The sequence below is a fragment of the Chlorocebus sabaeus genome, chromosome 25 (assembly GCF_047675955.1).
Source record: "Chlorocebus sabaeus isolate Y175 chromosome 25, mChlSab1.0.hap1, whole genome shotgun sequence".
NCBI classification, from domain to species: domain Eukaryota; kingdom Metazoa; phylum Chordata; class Mammalia; order Primates; family Cercopithecidae; genus Chlorocebus; species Chlorocebus sabaeus.
The window spans coordinates 70,399,383-70,420,494 of NC_132928.1; the positions used below are offsets into that span (position 1 = coordinate 70,399,383).

The window sequence follows — 21,112 nt, forward strand, 5'->3', positions numbered from 1 at the left end:
CATCTCCCACTGCTCTACCCTCCCTGTTACGTCCTGGCTTCTGCTAGATTTCTTGAACACACTAACCTTAGGGACTCTGAACCTCGTGTACCCTCGTCTACCCATGGACCACCCTATCTAGGTCCTGATTCCTCATCTTTAAAAAGGGATGATGGCACCTACCTCACAGGGCTGCTAGGTAGGTAACACAAAGCACAACACAGGACCTGGCACCCAGGAGCTATTCAAACAGTATCAGTGTTCATAATAATTACTTAAGGTAGCCTGTTGCAGGTACTTTTATTTCTGTCTTTCATGTTTTGAAGTGCTCTTATGTCTGTCTTCCCTTATTCGACTGTATGCCTGTGCACACAGCGGCCCTGACCCCTGTTGATCACGGTTGGATTTTCAGCTCCTAGCATGCTGCCTGGTTCACAGTGATGGGAAAGAAAAAAAAGGGAAAGAGGGAGGAAGGGCGGTATCTACGTGGCCCATAAGGTCCTTATTCCCTGAAAATCTCCAGTCCCTGGCTGCATCTTGGAGGTGCACCTGTGCGTTTCATAGAGGGCAGCTGCATGAAACAGCCTTAGGAAGCTTACTGCTACATCCACTGTGAGAATGTTAATTGTTCAATATGCCTCCCATGTGAAGCCCATATGGAAAATTCCTTTTAGGGCCAATTCTAAGAGTCAGTTTGCTTCCTCTGAATTCTTGATATGCTTTCTGTTCTTCAAAGGTTGAGAGCAATGGACCTTAACAGTGTTTCCCTTCACATCTGGATCCATGTTCTGTGTCTCCTGTCTTACATTCAACTCAAATTTACAGTTTATCTCTTCCTGGTAATTTTTCAAACTGTTACTGTTTTTGTTTTTTGAGACAAGAGTTTCGCTCTTGTTGCCCAGGCTGGAGTGCAATGGCATGATCTTGGCTCACCGCAACCTCCACTTCTCAGGTTCAAGTGATTCTCCTGCCTCAGCCTCCCAAGTAGCTGGGATTATAGGCATGCGCCACCACGCCCGACTAATTTTGTACTTTTAGTAGAGACAGGGTTTCTCCATGTTGGTCAGGCTCGTCTTGAACTCCTGTCCTCACATGATCCGGCCACCTTGGCCTCCCAAAGTGCTGGCAACACCAAAGTGTTAAATTTTTTTTTTTTTTTTTTTTTTTTTTAAAGGCAATCTTGGGTAAATTACTTCACTTTAGCCACAGCTCATGTGGTTGTAAATGAGAACCCCACCTCCTACCTATGAAAGATACCGTTGGGGTTAAATGAGAGGGATGAAAAGTTCAGAGAATAGTGTCTGGCACACAACAGCTACTGAAAACTACTAGGTACCGCTTCCTGAAATCGATCTGGGATTTTATGAGAAGGCAGCTGAACAGTATTTAATACAAATCAAGGTCCTAAATGACCTGAAATAAATTCACATACAGTCAGACTGTAGACGTGTTAGATCATAAAAAATCTAGTCACCTGACAGCACCATTTCTTATGTGGACTTCTTTTAAACATTTATTAAAAAAGCAAAATGTATGTTCATCTCAAATCTAACAGTTAAAAATGGTAAAGCAATACAAACAACGTGTTACTAGCAGCATCCAGTCGTTAGAATCTCTCACCCTGCTTCTCGGTCTGATCTGTGCAAGCTCAGTCTCTTCTGAGCCTGCAGCTACCTCTAACCCTCATCGTAGTGCAGGCCAAACCAAATTTTATAAAATTAACAATTTAAGGTTAAATAAGCTTAAATAAGGGTGTTAAATACAAGACACTTCATCATCAAAGCTTCTGTACAAAGATAAACAAATCTGGCATTGTACAAGTGGTTCCGCCGGCTCACAGCACACAAGGAACTTCTAGTGAGTTAAGCAGATTCACTTTCATTTTTTTCCAGCAGAGCAACTATACAAAAGTGAACTAAGAGTTGAAGTGACTACTGACAACTCGGTGAGCCATTTACAAGGCATATGTATCTTTTTTTTTTTTTTTTTTTAAATCAGAACACTGTTAATATTCAGGCACCATTTGTTCCTGCAAATAAATAAGTCTCTAAGGTAACTGCATCTGAACTAGTGTTAAACACAACAGTGCTTTTTTTCTTTAATCCCCCCCGCAAAGCTTTTCCAACTATGTACTATGCCTCCTTTCTTATTGCTATGGTAATGTGGCTGTGGAAATAAAACTACTGTACATCCAAAAAAATAGAGCACCTTTAACATTAAAGTATATGTCTGATTATTTGTTCTCATGTTTATTTTACAATACTAAAGCCCAAACTATGGTAAGTTGCTTTACATCTCTACCAGGTCACCTGATAAATAGGAAATAAAACCCAACTATCTTCCCTCTTGAGGTAAGCCCAAGCCAGAGCATGTTTTAGCAGAGTCTAAAAGAAAAAAGGTCTCAACTGTCGCCAGGGTTTACATTCATCTTCACACCAGGAGTTACATTCATTCAGCTTCACATCGGCACTGCTCTCTGCTGTGGCTACCGAGAAAGAGTCGAGGCTCCCTGTCCTGCTGTGGTGAATGGCGCTACACAGAATGGAACAGCAAAAACATCTACGACTGGTGGAAAGCACACAGAAAAACCACATGTTTGTGACTTCAAAGGGACAAGGGGCATTTCCCAATGGTCCCTTGATGAGGTGCGGACTGGCTAAGATTTTTTGTCGATGGTGGTGAAAAACCATTCTGTGAATTTCCGCAGCTGAGCTGTCGCGGTCTGGGACTCCTCCTGCAGCCTCATGTTGTCCTGTCTCAGGTGCTGCACTTCCGCTTGGAGAACAGCCTTGTCTTGTTTTTCCTGGTCAGAGTAGAAATAAACCGAGTCATGGAGACTGACCGATACATTCATTCCTCCTAAGCTGGGCTACAAGAATCTTTTATTCTTATTTTTACTTATGTACTTTTTGAGGGGAGAAGGGGTGACTTTCTTCAGTGAGGGAACTTTCCTGATCCTGATTCCTGCTGATGACAAACGGATGGGAACGAGCACTCCATGCACCCTGTTCTTTCATCCCACTCTGCTCCCACAGGCTGCTAAGAGAGCCTTTCTAGAGGAAGGTGTTCATCGTTGTTTATATCACCCTCTATCCAAAAAAGGGAGACTACAGTGAGGTGAAAGGTAATACCCTTTGACAAACGCACAAAACTTTCTAAGTACAAAATTGGAATCAGCAGAGCTGTTACATATGTTTATAATAAAATATGTACTTAGGTCTTTCATTCCATCAAGCTTTCCTGCTACACTATATTTCCATAATGACCCTTAAAGTCTGCCATTAAAAACTACGTAAAAATAATCAAGACTTTCAGAAGAATCACATCTGGAGTTTCCAACATATAGCAATAAAAAAATGTACAGCACCAGTTTCAGACCCCTCCCTGCTGAAAGGGATGTCTTGCCCTAAATGGATAGAGGGGTCACTGTCAGATTGTAACAACTGGTATTTCTGTAATGGGATCTAACTCGACCGCTAATGCCACCAGATGCCACCCACAGCACTGTACGGGAGCACTGAGCGAGGTGAGTGGAGGCCCCCACCGTTGGCATGTCTGGTCCCGCCCTCAAGGTTTCCTCATTTCCTGGTCCCTTCTGAGGCCCTCCCCAATACCACCTGCCTGGTCACTGGCGCAAAAGACCCTGGTCCCCAGAGGAGGCCCGAATCAGAGCTGGCCACTCACTTCGCTGTAAGGAGCAACTGCAGCCCACCCTGGATACGGACTCTACCCGGACATTCCTCACTACGACTCTCGGTCCCAACAGTCTGAGTCCCACAGCTCAGAACACCTCTGCTGTGACTCAGCTGCCCACCTCTCCGCATCCCTGCAAACCTTTTATTATGACCCATGGAACTTGGATTCTGCCATGAAGACCTTGTGCACGCTCAGTTTGTCCTCCTGAAATTCCCTTCGTCTTCGTGCTCTAAGTGAATCCTGGTTCCCTCCTGAGGGCACCGTCCCCAGCAGCTCACTACGGGGGTCGGGCAGGCAGACAGTGCATCCCCTATTGTTCAGGCCAGAACTCCGCTCCTTCCTACAATTCCAGCTCCTCTAAAAAATGTGCCATCAGGTCATGAGACCTGCTACCCCTCCTGGCTGCAAAAACTTTACTGTATCTCCAGTCCCAACCATCATTACGGGAAGATTCTAGAACCTGGTTTGCTCTTTTCTCCCCATCCCACTCCTGTCATCTGTGTTGATGATTTCGAATCCATTGAGATGTTCCATCCGACACTCTGGCCATTCAGCCTCTCCATCGCTTTCTCTCAGTGATCTTCAAAACCAGCCTTCCTCAGCTCCCACTCCCATGACCACATCCTATACCGTGCTATTGTCAATGACTGCATCTCTTCCTAAAAGTTTCAAGTTCCTACTTCTTGACCATCACCTTCTGTCTTTTAAAAATAATTTCTCCAGTATCTCCTCCTCCAGTAATGATAGAATCCATCAATCTTATCAATCTTACTCTTATTTTCACTGCCCACCAACACCTCCGCCCCAGCCGTGACGTTATTTCTCTTCAACCAGCCTGGACTCTGGGTTCTTTGGTTTATTCATGCACTGTACACGCCCCATGGTCCTTGTCTCTCCCTCTCTCTCCCTCTCTCTCTCCTCATCTTGATTTCCTGTCTAAATCTTAATATTGGCTAAATTCAACTCTCCAATGATTCTACACTTGCAGCTGGAGATAAGGTGACCAGCCATCCCAGCTTGCATGGGACTTTGCTGGTTCTAATATGGAAAGTTCCGTATCCTAGAAAACTTCTCCATCCTGGGCAAACTGGGACAGCTCGTCACCCAAGCTGGGGAAAACACACACAACCAGGAAAACAGGTATCGCTTTAACTTATGCTCCAAATTCAAATGTGCTTTAGCTTTTTTTTGGCAAATCTCCCAAATACACCCGGTTAGTTTACATGCTGTGGTACACCCATATCCTCTACCCACAAAGCTCTTATATTCCTTCTCACCACTCTCAGCTCATGACTAGAAAAAAAAGAAACAATCTGAGAAATTTGCCAACATCTCTGCCTGGACTCTGTGTATGTGAATGAACGTGGTGCATACATGAACACGTGCACATGCACACATACTCTGCTCCACTCTGGTAACTGTATAAGCTGTCCCTGCTCTTATCCAAGGCCAGCTCCCTCCTTGTGACTAGATCAGAACTCCACCCACTTGCCCTTCACCCTCATCATGATTTCCCTCCCAACTGAATCCTTTCCTCAGCATTCTCACCAGCTATGATTTTTCCCTTCTTCAAAAGCCAAACCAAACCATCACAACAAAAACCTTCCTGTGACGCCCTCCCACTCGCTACCGTACCCCATTCCGTTTCCCTGGACAACCAACTGGCTCTCCAGCACAGGGCTGATGGAACAGAGCTCAGCAAGTATTTGTGGGATACAGGATTTAATTTCTTTTGAGGATGGACCAAGCACAGGTTGATGTGTAGAGCAGAAGTTCTGAGGGCTGTGAAGCTGACTCAAGACAGACAACAGGACTCATAGAGACCAGGCTTTCCGGCAGCAATGGACTCCTCTGAGGTCAGCTCATACAGAGTTGGTGCAACCGATAGCTCACTGAACTAAAAAATGCTGGCCCACCGTGCTTCTACTGCACACTGAAGATTAGCCACATCGAGGGCTAATCCTCATTTACTCATATCCATTGAGATCCCTGCATCCCGCAAAATGAAATACATCAGCTGCAGGTCAGCAGATGGAGTGAGACCTCAGGAGCATCTGTTTGTATTTATCATTGGTTTTTGTGTAAGGCAGTCTTCTTTCCTGAATCTCTTCAATTTCTCTGTAGTAGTTATAAGGGGCTGATTTGATAAGAGAAAGAGTCCTGATTATGCTCTTCCAATAGATTACCTTCCGAAGGTCGGTCTGGAGTTGTCGAAGAATTAATTCCAACTGATTGACTTTCCCGGTCAGTGGTGATGGAGAACGCTCCCTAGCAAATAAGGATAGAATCAGAAAGACTCAAGACAGTCAATTCAGCATTTTGTTGGTCAAGTTTTCACTTGAAAAAATTATTTCATGTGCTTAGAGCCCAGCAAGCAGATACATTATAATATGTCAGAATGGAAAGTGTCCATATAGCTGATCCACTGGAAAGCCCATTCTGGGACTTTACTGATTTAAAAAAGAGATCCAGAATCTCTATAGATATACGGGTCGGTAGGAAACCAAAAGATATATTATTTAAATTGGTTTAGCCAATGGAGACAAGGTAGACCCAAATGAAGTCCTGGGAACCAGTCAATTTCCCCAATTTGCCTTTCCCTATGATGACAATATTATGAAGCTTGTTACCAGTGTGAACATGCAAGTTAACGAAGTTAATTCCAACTTCTATATTCAGCTCACACAGAAGTTGGAATTAAGAATGGATGACACAGGTAAAGAACACACATTTCACGGGGGAAGAACACGTCATGAATATAGGGCAAAGAGTGGGGTGTTCCCAACATATTTCAATGGAGGGCATGAGGCCGGATCAAGGACCAGGTTCTGGGAGGAGCCATGCCCTGGGCTGGTGAACATGTGCAGCCTGGCAGGTGGAAGGCCAATCGGTGAGTTATCCCTGCCTGGTGCTGTTGCAATAATTCGGCAGCAGACGCTGACCTTGAGGCCCCTTCTTGCCCTCTCTGACAGTGAGGCTCGCCACCGTGGGCACAGGGTCACAAGTCTTGGCAGGCATGATGTGCCCATGGAGCAGAGTGGTCATGCAGCTAAAAGCGGTCTCCCACAGCAGGGCAGGGAGCCAAGTAGTCCCACTCAGTCCCTTCTCTGGATTCTTCAGGACTGGGAAAGGGCATGGTGGAATATGGTCACCTGCCTGGCTCAGGGTTAGTCTGTTAGCCGAATCTTTGCTAATCATGCCTGGAACAGCAGGAGGGAGGGGTCCACAGGGGCTCACATACCCAGTCGTGTCCATGAACTCTTTGCCACTGCCTGGATCTACACATAAGGGCAGCTCCTGGGCCCCTTCCAGGTCCTGCCCATGCTGCATATCTGTCAGGGTGCAGAAGGATGCCACCCTCTGGTCTGGGGAGGGGAGAAACACACACAGAAAGAAGGGTTAGTAATCACTGCAAGGCAATGCTTCTTTGTGGAAATGCAGTAGGTAAATAAAATCTTTCCCCCCTTCAAATCAGTTACTGCCTTGTTTTGGAACAAAACAAAGAAAAACAAATTCAGGCAAGCTTCAGAGAAGGAGAAAGCATGGAGATTGGCTGTCCTCCTACTGGGCTGTATGGCCTATGCACATCACAGCCATGGGGACAATTAGCAGACACTGGATTTGCTAGAGCCAATTTGCTTTCTTCTTTCCACATCCCAAGAAATGCCAAAGCTGCTGGCTATGCATGAAGTAATAGTTGGATAATGACTTGACTGACAGAACCAAGGAGAGGGACCTCTCTCTCAAGTTCTCCCCAACCCGGGGAAGGTTCTGGAGACAGAACAGCCAGGGCACATGTCCCGCTGTGCACCCCCAACCCTCAGAGCGTGAATAACCATGCAGACGTGCAGACACATGAAATATACAGAAAAGGTTACAGGATATCAGGAGCCAACGAGCAGCCCCAGACAATCACCTAGATAGGACGTGTGGTGACAGAGCAGCCCCAGTTCTTCATCTGAGTCAAGACCTGAAATAAGATTTAGAATTTTCCTATGAACAGGAGTATCTCTCTATACTTGAGAATCTTGAGGGCCCACAAAGTGTGGTTATGTGAAGTACAGTGTGTGTGTGCGATGGACCAGGGGAAACCCTTGAGAGCCAGTATCATGTAACTCCAATGCAATAAGGTGACACATTTCATGTTTTCACTGTTGGTTGGAAGCAGTGTTGTAGTGTACAACAAAGACACGTGGTATGCCATACACACATGGATCCAACCACGAGCATACACAACTGTGGGTTTACTTAAATGACTCACTCCACAAATCCACAGAGAGTGGTGGTGAGAGAGATAATAGCTAAGTAAGCTCACTAGAGACCCTTAAAGGAAGATCGGAGGGGCACAGTATTCATAGCAGTAGTACCAATGATCAGTATGACTACAATGCCTTATCTTAGCACAAGGACATTTTTATTCTTGGCACCAAGAACTTAACATTCAATGTTTTAAGAGGTAGGAAGGAAAGGGAATAGAATAGTCTTAAGAATGGGCGCCAGACTGGCCCGGCTCTGGGGGCTGAGCGCTGACCGAGAACAGTAATCCAGAAATGCTGAATGGCATGCAGAAAAATAGTCTGTTTTTGAATCACATGGAAGTGAGAACCAAGCAGTCTATTCAATGGTCACTTCACCCTCATTCCCTGGAGTCTCTCTGCTTGGTTTCTGAGCACATGTATGTATCTACACTAGGAATCTGAGGTATATAGCAGGCGTGTTAGTGCTGTGGCGGTCCTTTTCCTACGAATCGATTAATGCTGGAGAGACTGCACTTGGGTCCGTGTCAGGGGTGCTCTGTTCTTAATTTACCCCACTCTACCTCCCTCTGGGTGCTGGACAAGACTCCTCATGAGGCTACCGGCTTATTTGCTTTATGGCAGATCATATACTTCCTGTTAATTAAAAAGGATGGTGACATTGAAGCTGCCAGGAACATGTGAAGGAAAGCCAAGGCGCGGGCTGTGGCCATGGTGCTGAAAGCGCCATCAGTGCCCTGACAGAGGCCTGGGTCCTCCTGAGTGCACCCAGCTACTGATAGCATTGAGAGTTCTCCATCCACGTGGCTCCTTTGCTAACACACCTGCCCTAGGCAGGCAGATGTCTTTCAACTAACCTTTCTGTAAAGTTCCACACATCAAACCTTCTGTAAGTTGATAAACATTATATAACTATACTTTCCTGAGAGAGAATCATGTTACCAATTTGGTACTGCATAGTAGGCTTTTTGCATAAAGTAATTTGCAATTTAATTAAGGTCAACAACATAATTGGGGCCCTGCCAACTTCTACATATGATGTGACGTGCACAGCAGAGCTGGGGGCAGAATCCTGGCTGGGCTTGAGCTGCTCTAGGGGCTGGGTCGGGAGGGGAAGTCTGGGCTGCAGTGGTGTCCAACATAAACTTCTGTTCTGTAAAGAGCCCAGAATATGGGAACACATCACATTTTTAAAAATCATTAGGAGATATATTTTTATTCCATAGTGACTTTAACTGCTGACCAGAAAAGGAATGGAAAAGAAAACAGGTAAAAATTTGTCTAACTTTTTAGGAGTTTCATTGACTCATCCTCGTTTTATGCAAGCCAGTGATAATTCAGTTACGTTTCTATCTTTCTTAATATATTTAGGTTTGGTGGTCAAGTCTAAATACATGGATGAACACGCCTTAGCTTCCTTCATCTGTTTTTACCTTAATTGATAAAATACCCACATATTGAACAGAAACAGAATTTGCTATAGGCAGTCATTCAGACATTCCCTAGGGAGAAATAGGGTCCTACTGGTCAGAAGGCAAGAAGCCAAAACTAGAATTTTGCCAGCAATGTAATTTCACAAACAGGATTTCACTTTGGATTTGAAAAGCTTGGGAGGCTGAAATGCAAAGAGAATGCTACTTGATTAAGTACAGACACCAAACTACTTTATAAAATAGTTAATCTTAGAGACAGTTTCCAGTGGAAGCTTTATGCCCCTACAGCTTATTTCTGTGACAATAAATATTCAATAATCAAGCAATTACTGAGATAGAACCAAATGGCATGAACAAAACCATCAGAAAAGACAGGCACAAGAGTAGGAACTTCATATGCTTGGTTACGGTTGGTCCAGATCCCATCACCCACACTCCACACGTGCAGCCTCTTCGGTTTTCTTTCCTGTTCTTTCCAGTGCTAGCAGATCTGGCTAAGGTGGAATGCTGGGCATGGCTGACACACAAAACAATCCATCCTTTAAAATAATCTCTTAAAAAAACTTATTTCAGGCCGAGGCGGGCGGATCAAGAGGTCAGGAGATCGAGATCATCCTGGCTAACACAGTGAAACTCCGTCTCTACTAAAAACACAAAAAATTAGCTGGGTGTGGTGGCGGGTGCCTGTATTCCTAACTACTGGGAGGCTGAGGCAGGAGAATGGCATGAACCTGGGAGGCGGAGCATGCAGTGAGCCGAGATTACGCCACTGCACTCCAGCCTGGGCCACAGAGCTAGACTCCGTCTCACACATAAAAACAAAACAAAACAATAAAAACCTTATTTCAATATCAGTTTCTTATTTTTAGTACATTTAGCACTAAACAAGAAGATGAACAGTCAACAGGCTATTCCATATTCTAGAGCCAAGATGGCAAAACAGATGACTGCAAGTCACTCGCATGACCCTGTCTAGGATTCCTGAAGCACTAGGAACATAAGGCCATGGCTGGATTGGCGGGGGGTGAATGGTCTGATCAACGTGTCATGTCTGTCGAGCATAAGGCCAAGCTGGATTGGCGGGGGTGAATGGTCTGATCAATGTGTCATGTCTGTGGAGCATAAGGCCAAGGTTGGATTGGCGGGGGTGAATGGTCCGATCAACGTGTCATGTCTGTCAAGCATAAGGCCAAGCTGGATTGGCGGGGGTGAATGGTCTGATCAATGTGTCATGTCTGTCAAGCATAAGGCCAAGCTGGATTGGTGGGGGTGAATGGTCTGATCAATGCGTCATGTCTGTGGAGCATAAGGCCAAGGCTGGATTGGCGGGGTGAATGGTCTGATCAACGCGTCATGTCTGTGGAGCATAAGGCCAAGGCTGGATTGGCGGGATGAATGGTCTGATCAACACGTCATGTCTATCCAACATAAGGCTGAGGCTGGATCAGGTGGGGATGAATGGTCTGATCAACGCGTCATGTCTGTCTAGGGTGAGGAATAGGACGACAGTGCTTGCCCCAGATACATACCAAACAGGACATTCAAGTACGAGGCTAGATTAAATTAAACATATTTCCACAAACAAAGCTGTTCTAATATGTCTTTGTTAGAACTGCAAACTCAAGACAAAGTAGGGTTTTGTAGCCACATGTAGAAAATTAAAAGTTTTGATTCTGACTCCTATGCTTATTGCACTGAAGAAAATTGACTTAACTGGCCACTAGGAAAGGAAAAAAAAAATGCTGCATTATACTATTTTCCACCTAAAATTCTCTGGTTTAGACTTTTGGAAGCCCATCCATGCATGTAGAAAGATAATGGTCTAGTATCCGCCTATGAGTAATTAATAAGAAAAAGTCCTGAAATTATTATTTATTTAAGAAACAACTATTGCATTGGCCTGAAACCATTTTAATTTACTTTTGAGATAATTTAAATGGATTTACTATTCCAAATTTGACTTTGCATTTTTCATCCATGTAGTAGTCATTTTTCTTTCCATTTTTTTTTCACTAATTATGTTACCATTAGGAGTTACTCAGTAAGTCACATTTTGTTTACACTTGTATACACGTATACACACACATACTCTCTCTCTCATACACACAGTGGTCAAATGTCAATAACTATAACAACTTTATCAACTTTAAGCTGAAGCTTCATAACAGAAAAAGTTCTCCACAAAAAGTGATGTTTATTGTGCTCTGTTTAAGAAGCCAAGGGCCTAAAGAACACAACAAATTAAAGATACAGACTTTGAATTTTTGGGAAATATGGTTATGTGGAGCATTTCATTGCCACAGTGGTGCCTGGCATGTGAATTGTGAACTCTGCATGTGTGTTTCACACTGATATTTGTGTAGGAGCACACACACATCCATGCTCCCAAACGGCTATGGGAAGATGGCACTCTCCACTACCAACTGGGGAAGTGTGGAAACCTAGGAGGACAGGCCTTCGTGGGGCAGCAACATGGAATCCAGAGTCTAAGATCATCAGTTGGTCATTTTACCTTTGAAGCCTGTGTTCACTGAAAACAACATTATCCATTCAACAAATGCTAAAAACACACCAACTGCCTCTTTCTGATATTCTGATGAATGAGAGATACTTGAAATCCTAGAGACTTTGAAGAGACTCCACTTCCCTTCCCCAGCTTCACTGTGTGATCCATAGCCAGGTTTTCTAGTTGGGTTTATTCCCATTACCATATTTAACCGGGAATGAAAGCCATTATGTACATTATCAGGTACCCCCAAACTTGACGTGATTCTACATAACAAAGGGTATAAGCACTGCAGGGTGGCAAAACTATGATCTTATTGAACTAGATAGACCATCAATTTCACTTAGGAATACTGACATGTAAGAAGGACATGTCTTGCCCTCCAAAAAACAAAATAACTGCATACATTAAAACAAAGTCTAAAATGTGACTCAGTCAGCTTTTCGAACTTGATCTTCACAGCATGGGGGAGGCACAGAGCATCCAACTTACTTTTACCTTTTTAGACCTATGAAGGACTGTGTGTGTGTGTGTGTGTGTGTGTGTGTGTGTGTGTGTGTGTGTTTCTTCTAGGTATTTGGGTAGAGGTATGTTACTTGATCACTTATTAATTTTTTTAAATGTCCAATATTTTTCTATTGGAAGCTTTTTGATTCTTTTTAATAATTTTCTGTCAGCAAATTCTCAGGAATTAGATTTCTGGTTAAAAGATGGGTACAGTTTTCTGGCACTAGTAACATACTATCATATTGCTTGAACAAAAAGATGGATCACTTTATAATCTACCAGCTGTGAGTATTCTTCATAGCTTCCTAGAGCTATTGTATCATTTTTCATATTCAAAAAGTGTGAGCTGGTAGCTCATTATTCTTTAAATTTACATGTGTGATTGAACATTTTTCACCTTCTTATTTATTGTGTATTTGTCTTTTGTGAAATTTATATTCACATGCCTTGACCATTTGTTGACTGTGGGTTTGGTGCTTTTTTGCAGGGTAAGTTCCTTTATGTACTTTAGGTATCACAATCACATTCTTTAGAAATCTTTTCCTAAAGTCCAGTATTTCCTCTTTTATTTTAACATTCTCTTTCAGGTTCATAAAAGGTCTAAATATTTAAATACCTTTATCTGACCATATTACATTTCGTATGTTCTCTCACTACTCCATAATTAAAGCATAATCTTGCTTCCAAAACTGTAATCTTACTTTTACTTTTTCTAAAATTGGCTTATTAAATACCTAAATCCAAATAGAATACATAAATTCCTTTCCCATGTAACTCTTAAACATATTCAGATTTCTGTCTGAGCTCTTAATTTTTCTTCAAAAATTCTTATCCCTATTGAGTTATTATGCTGTTTTAATTATTATTAAGTTATAATAGATCTTTTGGTTGAATATAATTTACCTATTTTCCAAATGGAGGCAAATTTAGTTCTTTAACTATTTTTCTTGAAATTGCATTAACTCTACAAGTTAATCCAGGAAGAACTGTCATTTTTACTATGAAGCTTTCTATCCATTTCTAGTCTTATATATTAAGACCTTTCAGATATCAAAGTGTTTCTTGGAATTCTCTCATAATTCTGATGATGGTTTACTTCTCAAAGAACATGTTAATTTAATCTTACTGATATATCTAAGGTGTCCTGTGACTATTACAGTGGAAAGTTGTCTGCAAAGACAGCTGCCAACAACTCCTCCCTCCCTGTGTGCACTTGCCATCTCTTGCCATCAAGAGGTAGAGGTAGAGTCTATGTCACACCCCTGGAATACTGGCCTTGTGGACTACTTTGGCCTAAATAGAATGTGGTGAATATAATGTTCTGAGATATCCAAAACCAGGCCTTAAGACATCACAGAGCTTCTGCTTTTGCTCTTCTAATTCCTTAAGCCCCATGTGAATAAATACAACTACTCTGCTGACGGCAGGGGTCTCACTAGGCCTCAGCCATTCCAGACACAGACAGGTGACTGAAATCTCCTTAATGCTCCAGATTCAGTTGAGCTCCAGCTGCATACAGCTGCTTGAGTGACCCCAGCTAAGATCGTATGGAGAAGAACCACCCAGCTGAGCCTAGTCAACCCAGAGTATCACGATAAATAATAAACTATTGTTGTTTTTAGTCATAAATGTTGGGGGTGGTTTGTTAAACAGCAACAGGTAACTAAAAAAAATTAGTAACACTTTGAAATTATGCTTATAAAAGTATATTTCAAAATACCTAATTACTTTGCCTATTTTATAAACTCTAATTAAACTTCATTTTGATCTTTTGTATTTTCTATGTATAAAACCCTATCTAAAATTTCTTATCTCCAACATTGATCTCTTTTTTCTTTGCATTCCTTGTTTAAATGTCAAAGATTCCAGTATAAAAATTAAAGGGCACAGTCTCAAAGAGTACACTTGCTTAGTTTCTGGACATAAGCAATCTGCTTATAAACATTTTCTATTAAGAAATATGTAACCGGACGGGCGCGGTGGCTCACGCCTGTAATCCCAGCACTTTGGGAGGCCGAGGCGGGCGGATCACAAGGTCAGGAGATCGAGACCATGGTGAAACCCCGTCTCTACTAAAAAATAGAAAAAAATTAGCCGGGTGCAGTGGTGGGCGCCTGTAGTCCCAGCTACTCGGGAGGCTGAGGTAGGAGAATGGCGTGAACCCGGGAGGCGGAGCTTGCAGTGAGCCGAGATTGCGCCACTGCACTCCAGCCTGGGCGACAGAGCGAGACTCCGTCTCAAAAAAAAAAAAAAAAAAAAAAAAAAAAAAAAGAAATATGTAACCATTTAAAATAGATATCAGCCTTTGGGGGTCTCTCTCAAATCTTAATTTTTAGAAGAAATAGGTTCTAATTCTATTAGATATACTTTTTTGGGACAAATTGATATAGCTTTTAATTACTTCACCTACTGTAACTTTTTAATTAAAGATTTTCTTTTATTAAACTAAACTCTTGCCAATAACAATGAATAATCTTTTCAATTTATTGCTGAATTTCATTTAAGCTTTCTCATACTAATATTAAAGACTGAGATTGTCTTATAATTATCTTTCGAGTGTGTATGTGTTTATCAGGAAAGAATCCTATCATGCAACTGCAGTGACTTGTTATTACCTCTAGGATAGGAATGTTACTACCTCTGCCTGCTTCTGAATTTCAAAAAAAAAATATATAAAAGGGCATCATTACTCTGAAATTCTGAAAACAACTAACTGTAAACTTATTATTTTCACGTAATATTTGGTATTTGGGGATATTCTTGGGTGACTTTTTCAATGCCTTCCACACTTTGGCTTTTGACCATTTCTTATGCTCTCTGCCACATTTTCTTGCAAGACATAATCTAAGTACCTTATCTACCAAATGTATTCCTATATAGCTGCTTGACATGCCTTAGTAATTAAAAAAACTCTGTGTCTCTTTTTAAAAATGTCACCCAGAGAATATATGAATTAGAAAATATAGAGGACTGAGATTCACGTGGGGCCAGAAACTGGGGGTTAGGGTGGTGTACCAGTATTTTGTGCAGAAGGAACCAGCCAAGTAGGCTGCCAAGGTTTGCAGAAAATTAAGCGATCAAGTGTATCATCTTAGACCATTAGAGTAAAGACAGAAAAGTAATTTTCTGGGTAAATAAAAAGCCCCACACCTGGGATCAGCCAAGGTGGGCAGGTTGTGTGTATATGCCACCGTGAATTAAGAAGGGTGTTCTGAGCTGGCATCTCTAGATTGTCCTTTGACAGGTTTCCTTCTGCCTCTACAGCTGATTACTAATACTTTACATTTACATATTTAGATTTACAGGAAATCTAAATATGTAATTCTTGAGAAGGGACAGGGACTCGTCTTGACCAGATTTTACGGTTCAGGCTGGCCTGGTTTGCATTATGGTGGGGAGTGCAAGACCCCAAATGATCACGAGGTCTTCATAATCCAAGCCAGGGAGAAGCAGTCACATTCCTATCCTAGAGGTAATAACAAGTCACTGCAGCTGGTCTGGCATTTGTGGGGTAAGGCAGAACCCATTGTCCTCTGCAGGGAGATGGCAAAGTTCTGCACAGGTCATTGTCGTCCCACTGTCTTTTTCTCATGTTAACTTAACCTTCTTTCTAATATGGTTCATTTGTACTTTTTATGTTTTGGATCAAATTTGCTATTGGTTTATCAATATTCAAAGAAAAACAGAGGTTGTTAGTTTTATTTATAAATTGCAGTGTAATTTCATTTGCCATTTGTTTTTTTTTGTTTTTTACAACTTATTTCATTCCTTTATGTATTTTTTTTTTTCACAGTTTTCATGGAATCTTTCTGAAGTACAGTGAAGCTGGTTAATTTTCCCTTTTTTTCCATTGAAATAAATATTTCTGAAACATTTTTCTTTAAGAACTACCCTCTCTCTTGGTGTAGTCCAGATTTAGGTAGCATCTTTTTCATGATCCTAAAAAAATTGCTCTTGTCATATTCATTAATTCTTCCCAGCATAATTATTATTAGAGTAACATTTAAAACTTTCTAAATGGTCAGATTTTTGTGTTTTGCTTCTGTTTTTCTCATTTAAATCTATTATCACTGCCTTAGGGTCAGCAATGTGGTCTGGAAACATGGCTCCTTGTTGGAGGGAGCTTACTGAGTCCTTGTGCACAGAATGCCTGGCTCTCACCCACAACTATACTATTTATTATGGTCCTTGCACTAATAGAGTTTAAACATTTAAGTAGTCATGATTTGACAGCTTAATTTGGCGCCTCTGCTCTATTTTTAAATGGTATAGCAAAATCTAGATTCTTAAACTCGTGTCCAATGTCAACTTTAGCCCTTAAATGAAGGTGAACATATCGTATGCCAAGATGTGTAGCATAAATGAGGTAGACCAATGGGGGAGAGGCCAGTCTGCCAGGGATCAATTACACTATTGGATTTTATAGGGATCATGGGATCTCAATCCAATAGGCAGGTAAATTCCATTTTCCAAGCCTGTTTTCAGATATACTGATGGAAATATGCGCACAGGATTATTCCAGGGAAGACTGAGGCAATAAGCCTTTAGAACTGCCTTTGTTAGTTTGTAGCAATGACATAAACAAGCACACGACATGTTTCACACTATCTTTTCTTTATAATGTTTACTCTAGCTCAGAAATGGCCTTGAGAACTGGTACAAAAAGAAAAAGTCACGAGGAGGGCAACTGGGTTATCTACCTGAAGACATTTCTCTTTAAAGTGCTAAGGAGATTGACCACGCTGATCACCACCATGCAACTCAGGAGAGAGGGCAGCAGGTCACTGGGATGCAACCTGAGGCAACACTGATACAAGGGAATCTGATTAGCCAAAGGAGGCACACATTCTCAACTGAATTTTCATAAGCTGGCTACTGTCTCACCATGACATGCCACCCTATGGAGTAGCATCAAAAATTAAACACGGCATTAACTTCTTCCACATTATTTTATCCATCAATGTTAAAGCTCAGATAACCAAAGTCTTCTCCTTTGGCAAATAGAATACAACACTATTTTCTGCTTAATTTAGGCGTCCATGTACCTGAGGGCAGTGCCTAGGGAGAATTTCCATGTCATACTTTTTCCCTTCTGTGCCAACTACCACCTATACTCTTACTTCAGCTTAGAAATAACTTGTTGATATCAAAACCACAGAACTAGAGGTTTAGGACTAGATGAAGCCTTCCTTACAGGTTCCTTGGTTCTTCATTTTATAGATGAGAACACTGAAGCCCAAATTAATTCAGCACATGTCCAAAAGGATTACTATTTAACATTCACCGAGTTCATATTTGTAAAAGACCTAGAACAGTATTGCGACAAAGTGTGGATGTCACAGTAGCTAAGTGACTTGTCCAAAGATCTATGGCCCAGAAATGGCTGAAGTTATGACCAAAATCCCTAAATTCATCATTTAGTCCATGCGCCATTTTGCCTTCTCTAAGCCCCTGAAAAAATGCATTTTCTAGCAGTCAGTTTATTCTGAAGGAACATTTGAAAGGGGTGGAAGGGAACCAAGTAAAGACATAAATGAAGGCAGATACAGACATAAGGTGATAAATATTGTTTTAAATCTGAAAGGTGATCACAAAATGCAAAAGGATCTAAGACGCTGAGAGCTGTGATACGAGTTGGGATAGTTCTGGGTTGCACAAACTGTGCATATTGAATACCTACTTACTCCTCATTACTAGCGCTTCTCATTTGGTTATCTTGATATGTTTCTGATAAATACAGATAAAATAATAAAAGAGGCAGCCCTCCCTTAAGAAACTCATCTCTTAAGAGACAGGCATGTGAAAGAAGCAGAATTCAGTGTGTTAAGTACTCTGCAGATAGTTACACAGTGAGGCCACACAGAGATCTTATCTCTGGTCTTACCTCTCCTGGGGCAGAAAGATCTGGTCAGAGAGAGAGAGAGACTGTAGTGTGTAAAGAGCACCCCAGAGAAAGAGAAAACAGTGTTACCTGCTCCCAGATTGCTCTGGACAGAGGTAAAGACAGCGTTCCTGTGCTCTGGTGCTGGGTCATGTACAAGCAAGTGCTAGAAGCATGGGGAGCCCAGGAAACAACTAGACCACCAGCCTGGGGCTTCTAAAATATGCAACTAACTTCTGGTAACATCAGAGAATGAAGGTCTCGACACAAGGCAGACAGGGCTCTTCTGAAATTTCCACAAGGAGTGAGTGATAAAGAAAGCAGTCTCGTTCCTTCCATTTAGGGAGCAGTGAGCGCATATTCATGTTGCAGAGGCTTCCTCCTAGCAAGCTGCCTTTTACCTACTTCCCTCGTGTCCACCTGAGAGTAGATTCCAACTCCTGTTCCCAGAGGCTCAGGACCAGAGACACTGATACCAACTGGGTAGAGCAAAGCCACCACTGGGCCTCCCTAACGTGTTAAGCTGGTCACAGACGAGGGGCAGTGAAACCTCAACCTTCTGCAGTTTGACTTCAAATGCACCTCCCCTCCTGGGAAAAGAATTTGATTTTGTTTCCTGAGGCCTGGTGTCACAGGTGATGGGGCTGTGCTAGCAGAGACTGAGAAAGGAAGAGAAATGGGGAGAAAGAGAAGGAAGGGCCCTCAGGCCTGAGAAGGCAGCAGTGGACTCGGGTGCCTCCAGGATGCTGTGACTCGGTTACACCATGAGAGCCTCACAGAACGCAGGGTGTTAACCCCTACTAAAATGATCCTGCCTCCTTTGTCAGTCCTAGCTGCCAGGTTCCCCAGTGCCAGAGCCTGCCATCATAAAACTCACTGAAAGAATGCAGCGACAAAGGGCAAAAAGTCAAGTCACGATCCCGAGTGCCACAGGTTTACATGGTATCACCGTGAGGTCCCGAGGCTGCACGTGAAGCAAGCATCTTCCTTGTTTTGTCTCCCTTTAACTGCGAGCTGGACAAAGGTGTTCCTGAAGGGGAAGCCTCAACCAAAAATGACAGAAGACAGTGTGGCAGCTGGATGGCTCTTAGAGACTGGCTAGCCCACCTACCCTCACTGACCCGCATGTAAGAGGAGGAAGCCGAGGCCTCGATAGGTAGAGACACCTGCATGGGTCGAGCCGATCATGCCAGAGTCTGGGTTTATACCAAGTGACTGAACTCCTCGGCCTGTGCTTGTCTGGGTGAGCCCAGCAGCTCCCGCCTTCTAAATGTGCCCCCCGCATTATACCTCAGTACGCTGAGGAAAGACGCAAGGTGCTCCCCATACAATCACCTCTACTTTTCAGATAGGAAACGGAGGTCCCACCCAGGTCACAGATGGTGCCAGAGCTAGAATTCAGGTTTTCAGATTTCTTGCCTAGTGCTCCTTTTACTAAATGACATGGTCTCCCTTAGGAAATGTCCTTAGTCATAGCCCAAGCCAGCCTCTGCTTGTTTTCATTATATAACAAGGCTAAAGATTCAAAACTTTAATCAGACGATGGGAGACAGATGCGCTCCCCTAAGATGCCAAACAGGCCCTGCAGGAAAGGACTCCCAGGGTAAGGGGTGAGGCCAGAGGCTGGTGACTCTTTACCTTCAAAGGCCCGTGCAGCGTCCACAAGGTGGGTCCAATCTAACCCTGTGGCTGTGTCCGGGAGGGGCATCAGGCCAGGGTCTGCGCACTTGGACTTATCTGATAAGGACCCATCGGAGAACCAGAACTCATCTAAACAGAAACAAAACCAGAGAGTCAGTCAGTCACAGCACGGGCACCATCCCAGAGTCAGTGAGTACACAGGCACCACCGTCCCTCCCAGAGTCAGTCAGTACACAACAAGGGCCCCACTGTCCCTCCCAGAGTCAGTCAGCCACAACACGGGCCCCACTGTCCCTCCCAGAGTCAGTCAGCCACAACACGGGGCCCACTGTCCCTCCCAGAGTCAGTCAGCTACAACACAGGCACCACTGTCCCTCCTGGAGTCAGTCAGTCATAGCATGGGCACCACTGTCCCTCCCAGAGTCAGTCAGCCAGTACATGGGTACCACTGCCCCTCCCAGAGTCTGTCAGCACACAGGCCCCACTGCCCCTCCCAGAATCAGTCAGCCAGTACACAGGCACCACTGTCCTTCCCAGAGTAGGTCAGTCGCAGCATGCGCACCACTGTCCCTCCCAGAATCAGTAAGTCAGTACACAGGCACCACTGCCCCTCTCAGAGTCAGTCAGTCAGTACACAGGCAGTACTGCTCCTCCCAGTGAGTCAGTCAGCACAGGAACCACCATCCTCCTCCCACAGTGGCCAAGATAATTTTTCCTGCTCTTAATGGAAAAAGAAAACACGAGGCTGCAGTTGCCCAGAAGGGATATAGCTGGAAAAATGGAGGTTTGTAAGCAGCAGCCGAGTCTGTACTAGTGAGAAGTCGACCAGCACATAAGGGCAGGGAGATGAGAATCAAGCCTCTGTATACTATTGTAATTTCACGGTTTTCTTCTAGGGGGCTTGAGTACAACCAGGTCTGACTGTTGCAGGATAAATTCTCATTTGCTTCAGGGGAGACTTTCCTCTTTTTAAAAGTGTTGCAGGCTTTACCTTGCTGTAAGAAGTATTGGAGCAATCTCCATCCTGATTTATAAAGCTTACGGAGGAACATCTAAGCTGAGCACCACAAACTTGAGATGCTTCAAATACCAACTGATTATAAAAATGTAGTAAGACTGACTTTGTTTTTATTGCTACTTGAGATCGAGGATGTTATTTTATATACAAAGCACAAACATAGTGGTTGGACTACCTTTCTGACTTAATAAGATG

General features: G+C 43.1%; 1 protein-coding gene across 5 annotated transcripts in view; it reads right to left on the bottom strand.

The window, feature by feature from the left end:
* Positions 1-1,927: 1,927 nt before the first annotated feature.
* SIPA1L2 (signal induced proliferation associated 1 like 2) overlaps positions 1,928-21,112 on the bottom strand; it is a 231,467-nt gene continuing 212,282 nt past the window's right edge. For 4 of the 5 annotated variants that reach the window (XM_007989805.3, XM_037986029.2, XM_007989806.3 and 1 more), the window contains exons 18-22: positions 19,897-20,028; positions 7,592-7,645; positions 6,917-7,040; positions 5,862-5,943; positions 1,928-2,782 (exon numbers count right to left, since the gene is read on the bottom strand). In XM_007989805.3, the coding sequence (XP_007987996.3) occupies positions 2,636-2,782; positions 5,862-5,943; positions 6,917-7,040; positions 7,592-7,645; positions 19,897-20,028 (539 nt within the window). In that variant the 3' untranslated portion in view covers positions 1,928-2,635. The remainder of the gene's footprint in view (positions 2,783-5,861; positions 5,944-6,916; positions 7,041-7,591; positions 7,646-19,896; positions 20,029-21,112) is intronic. The other variant, XM_007989807.3, reaches the window with a different exon arrangement.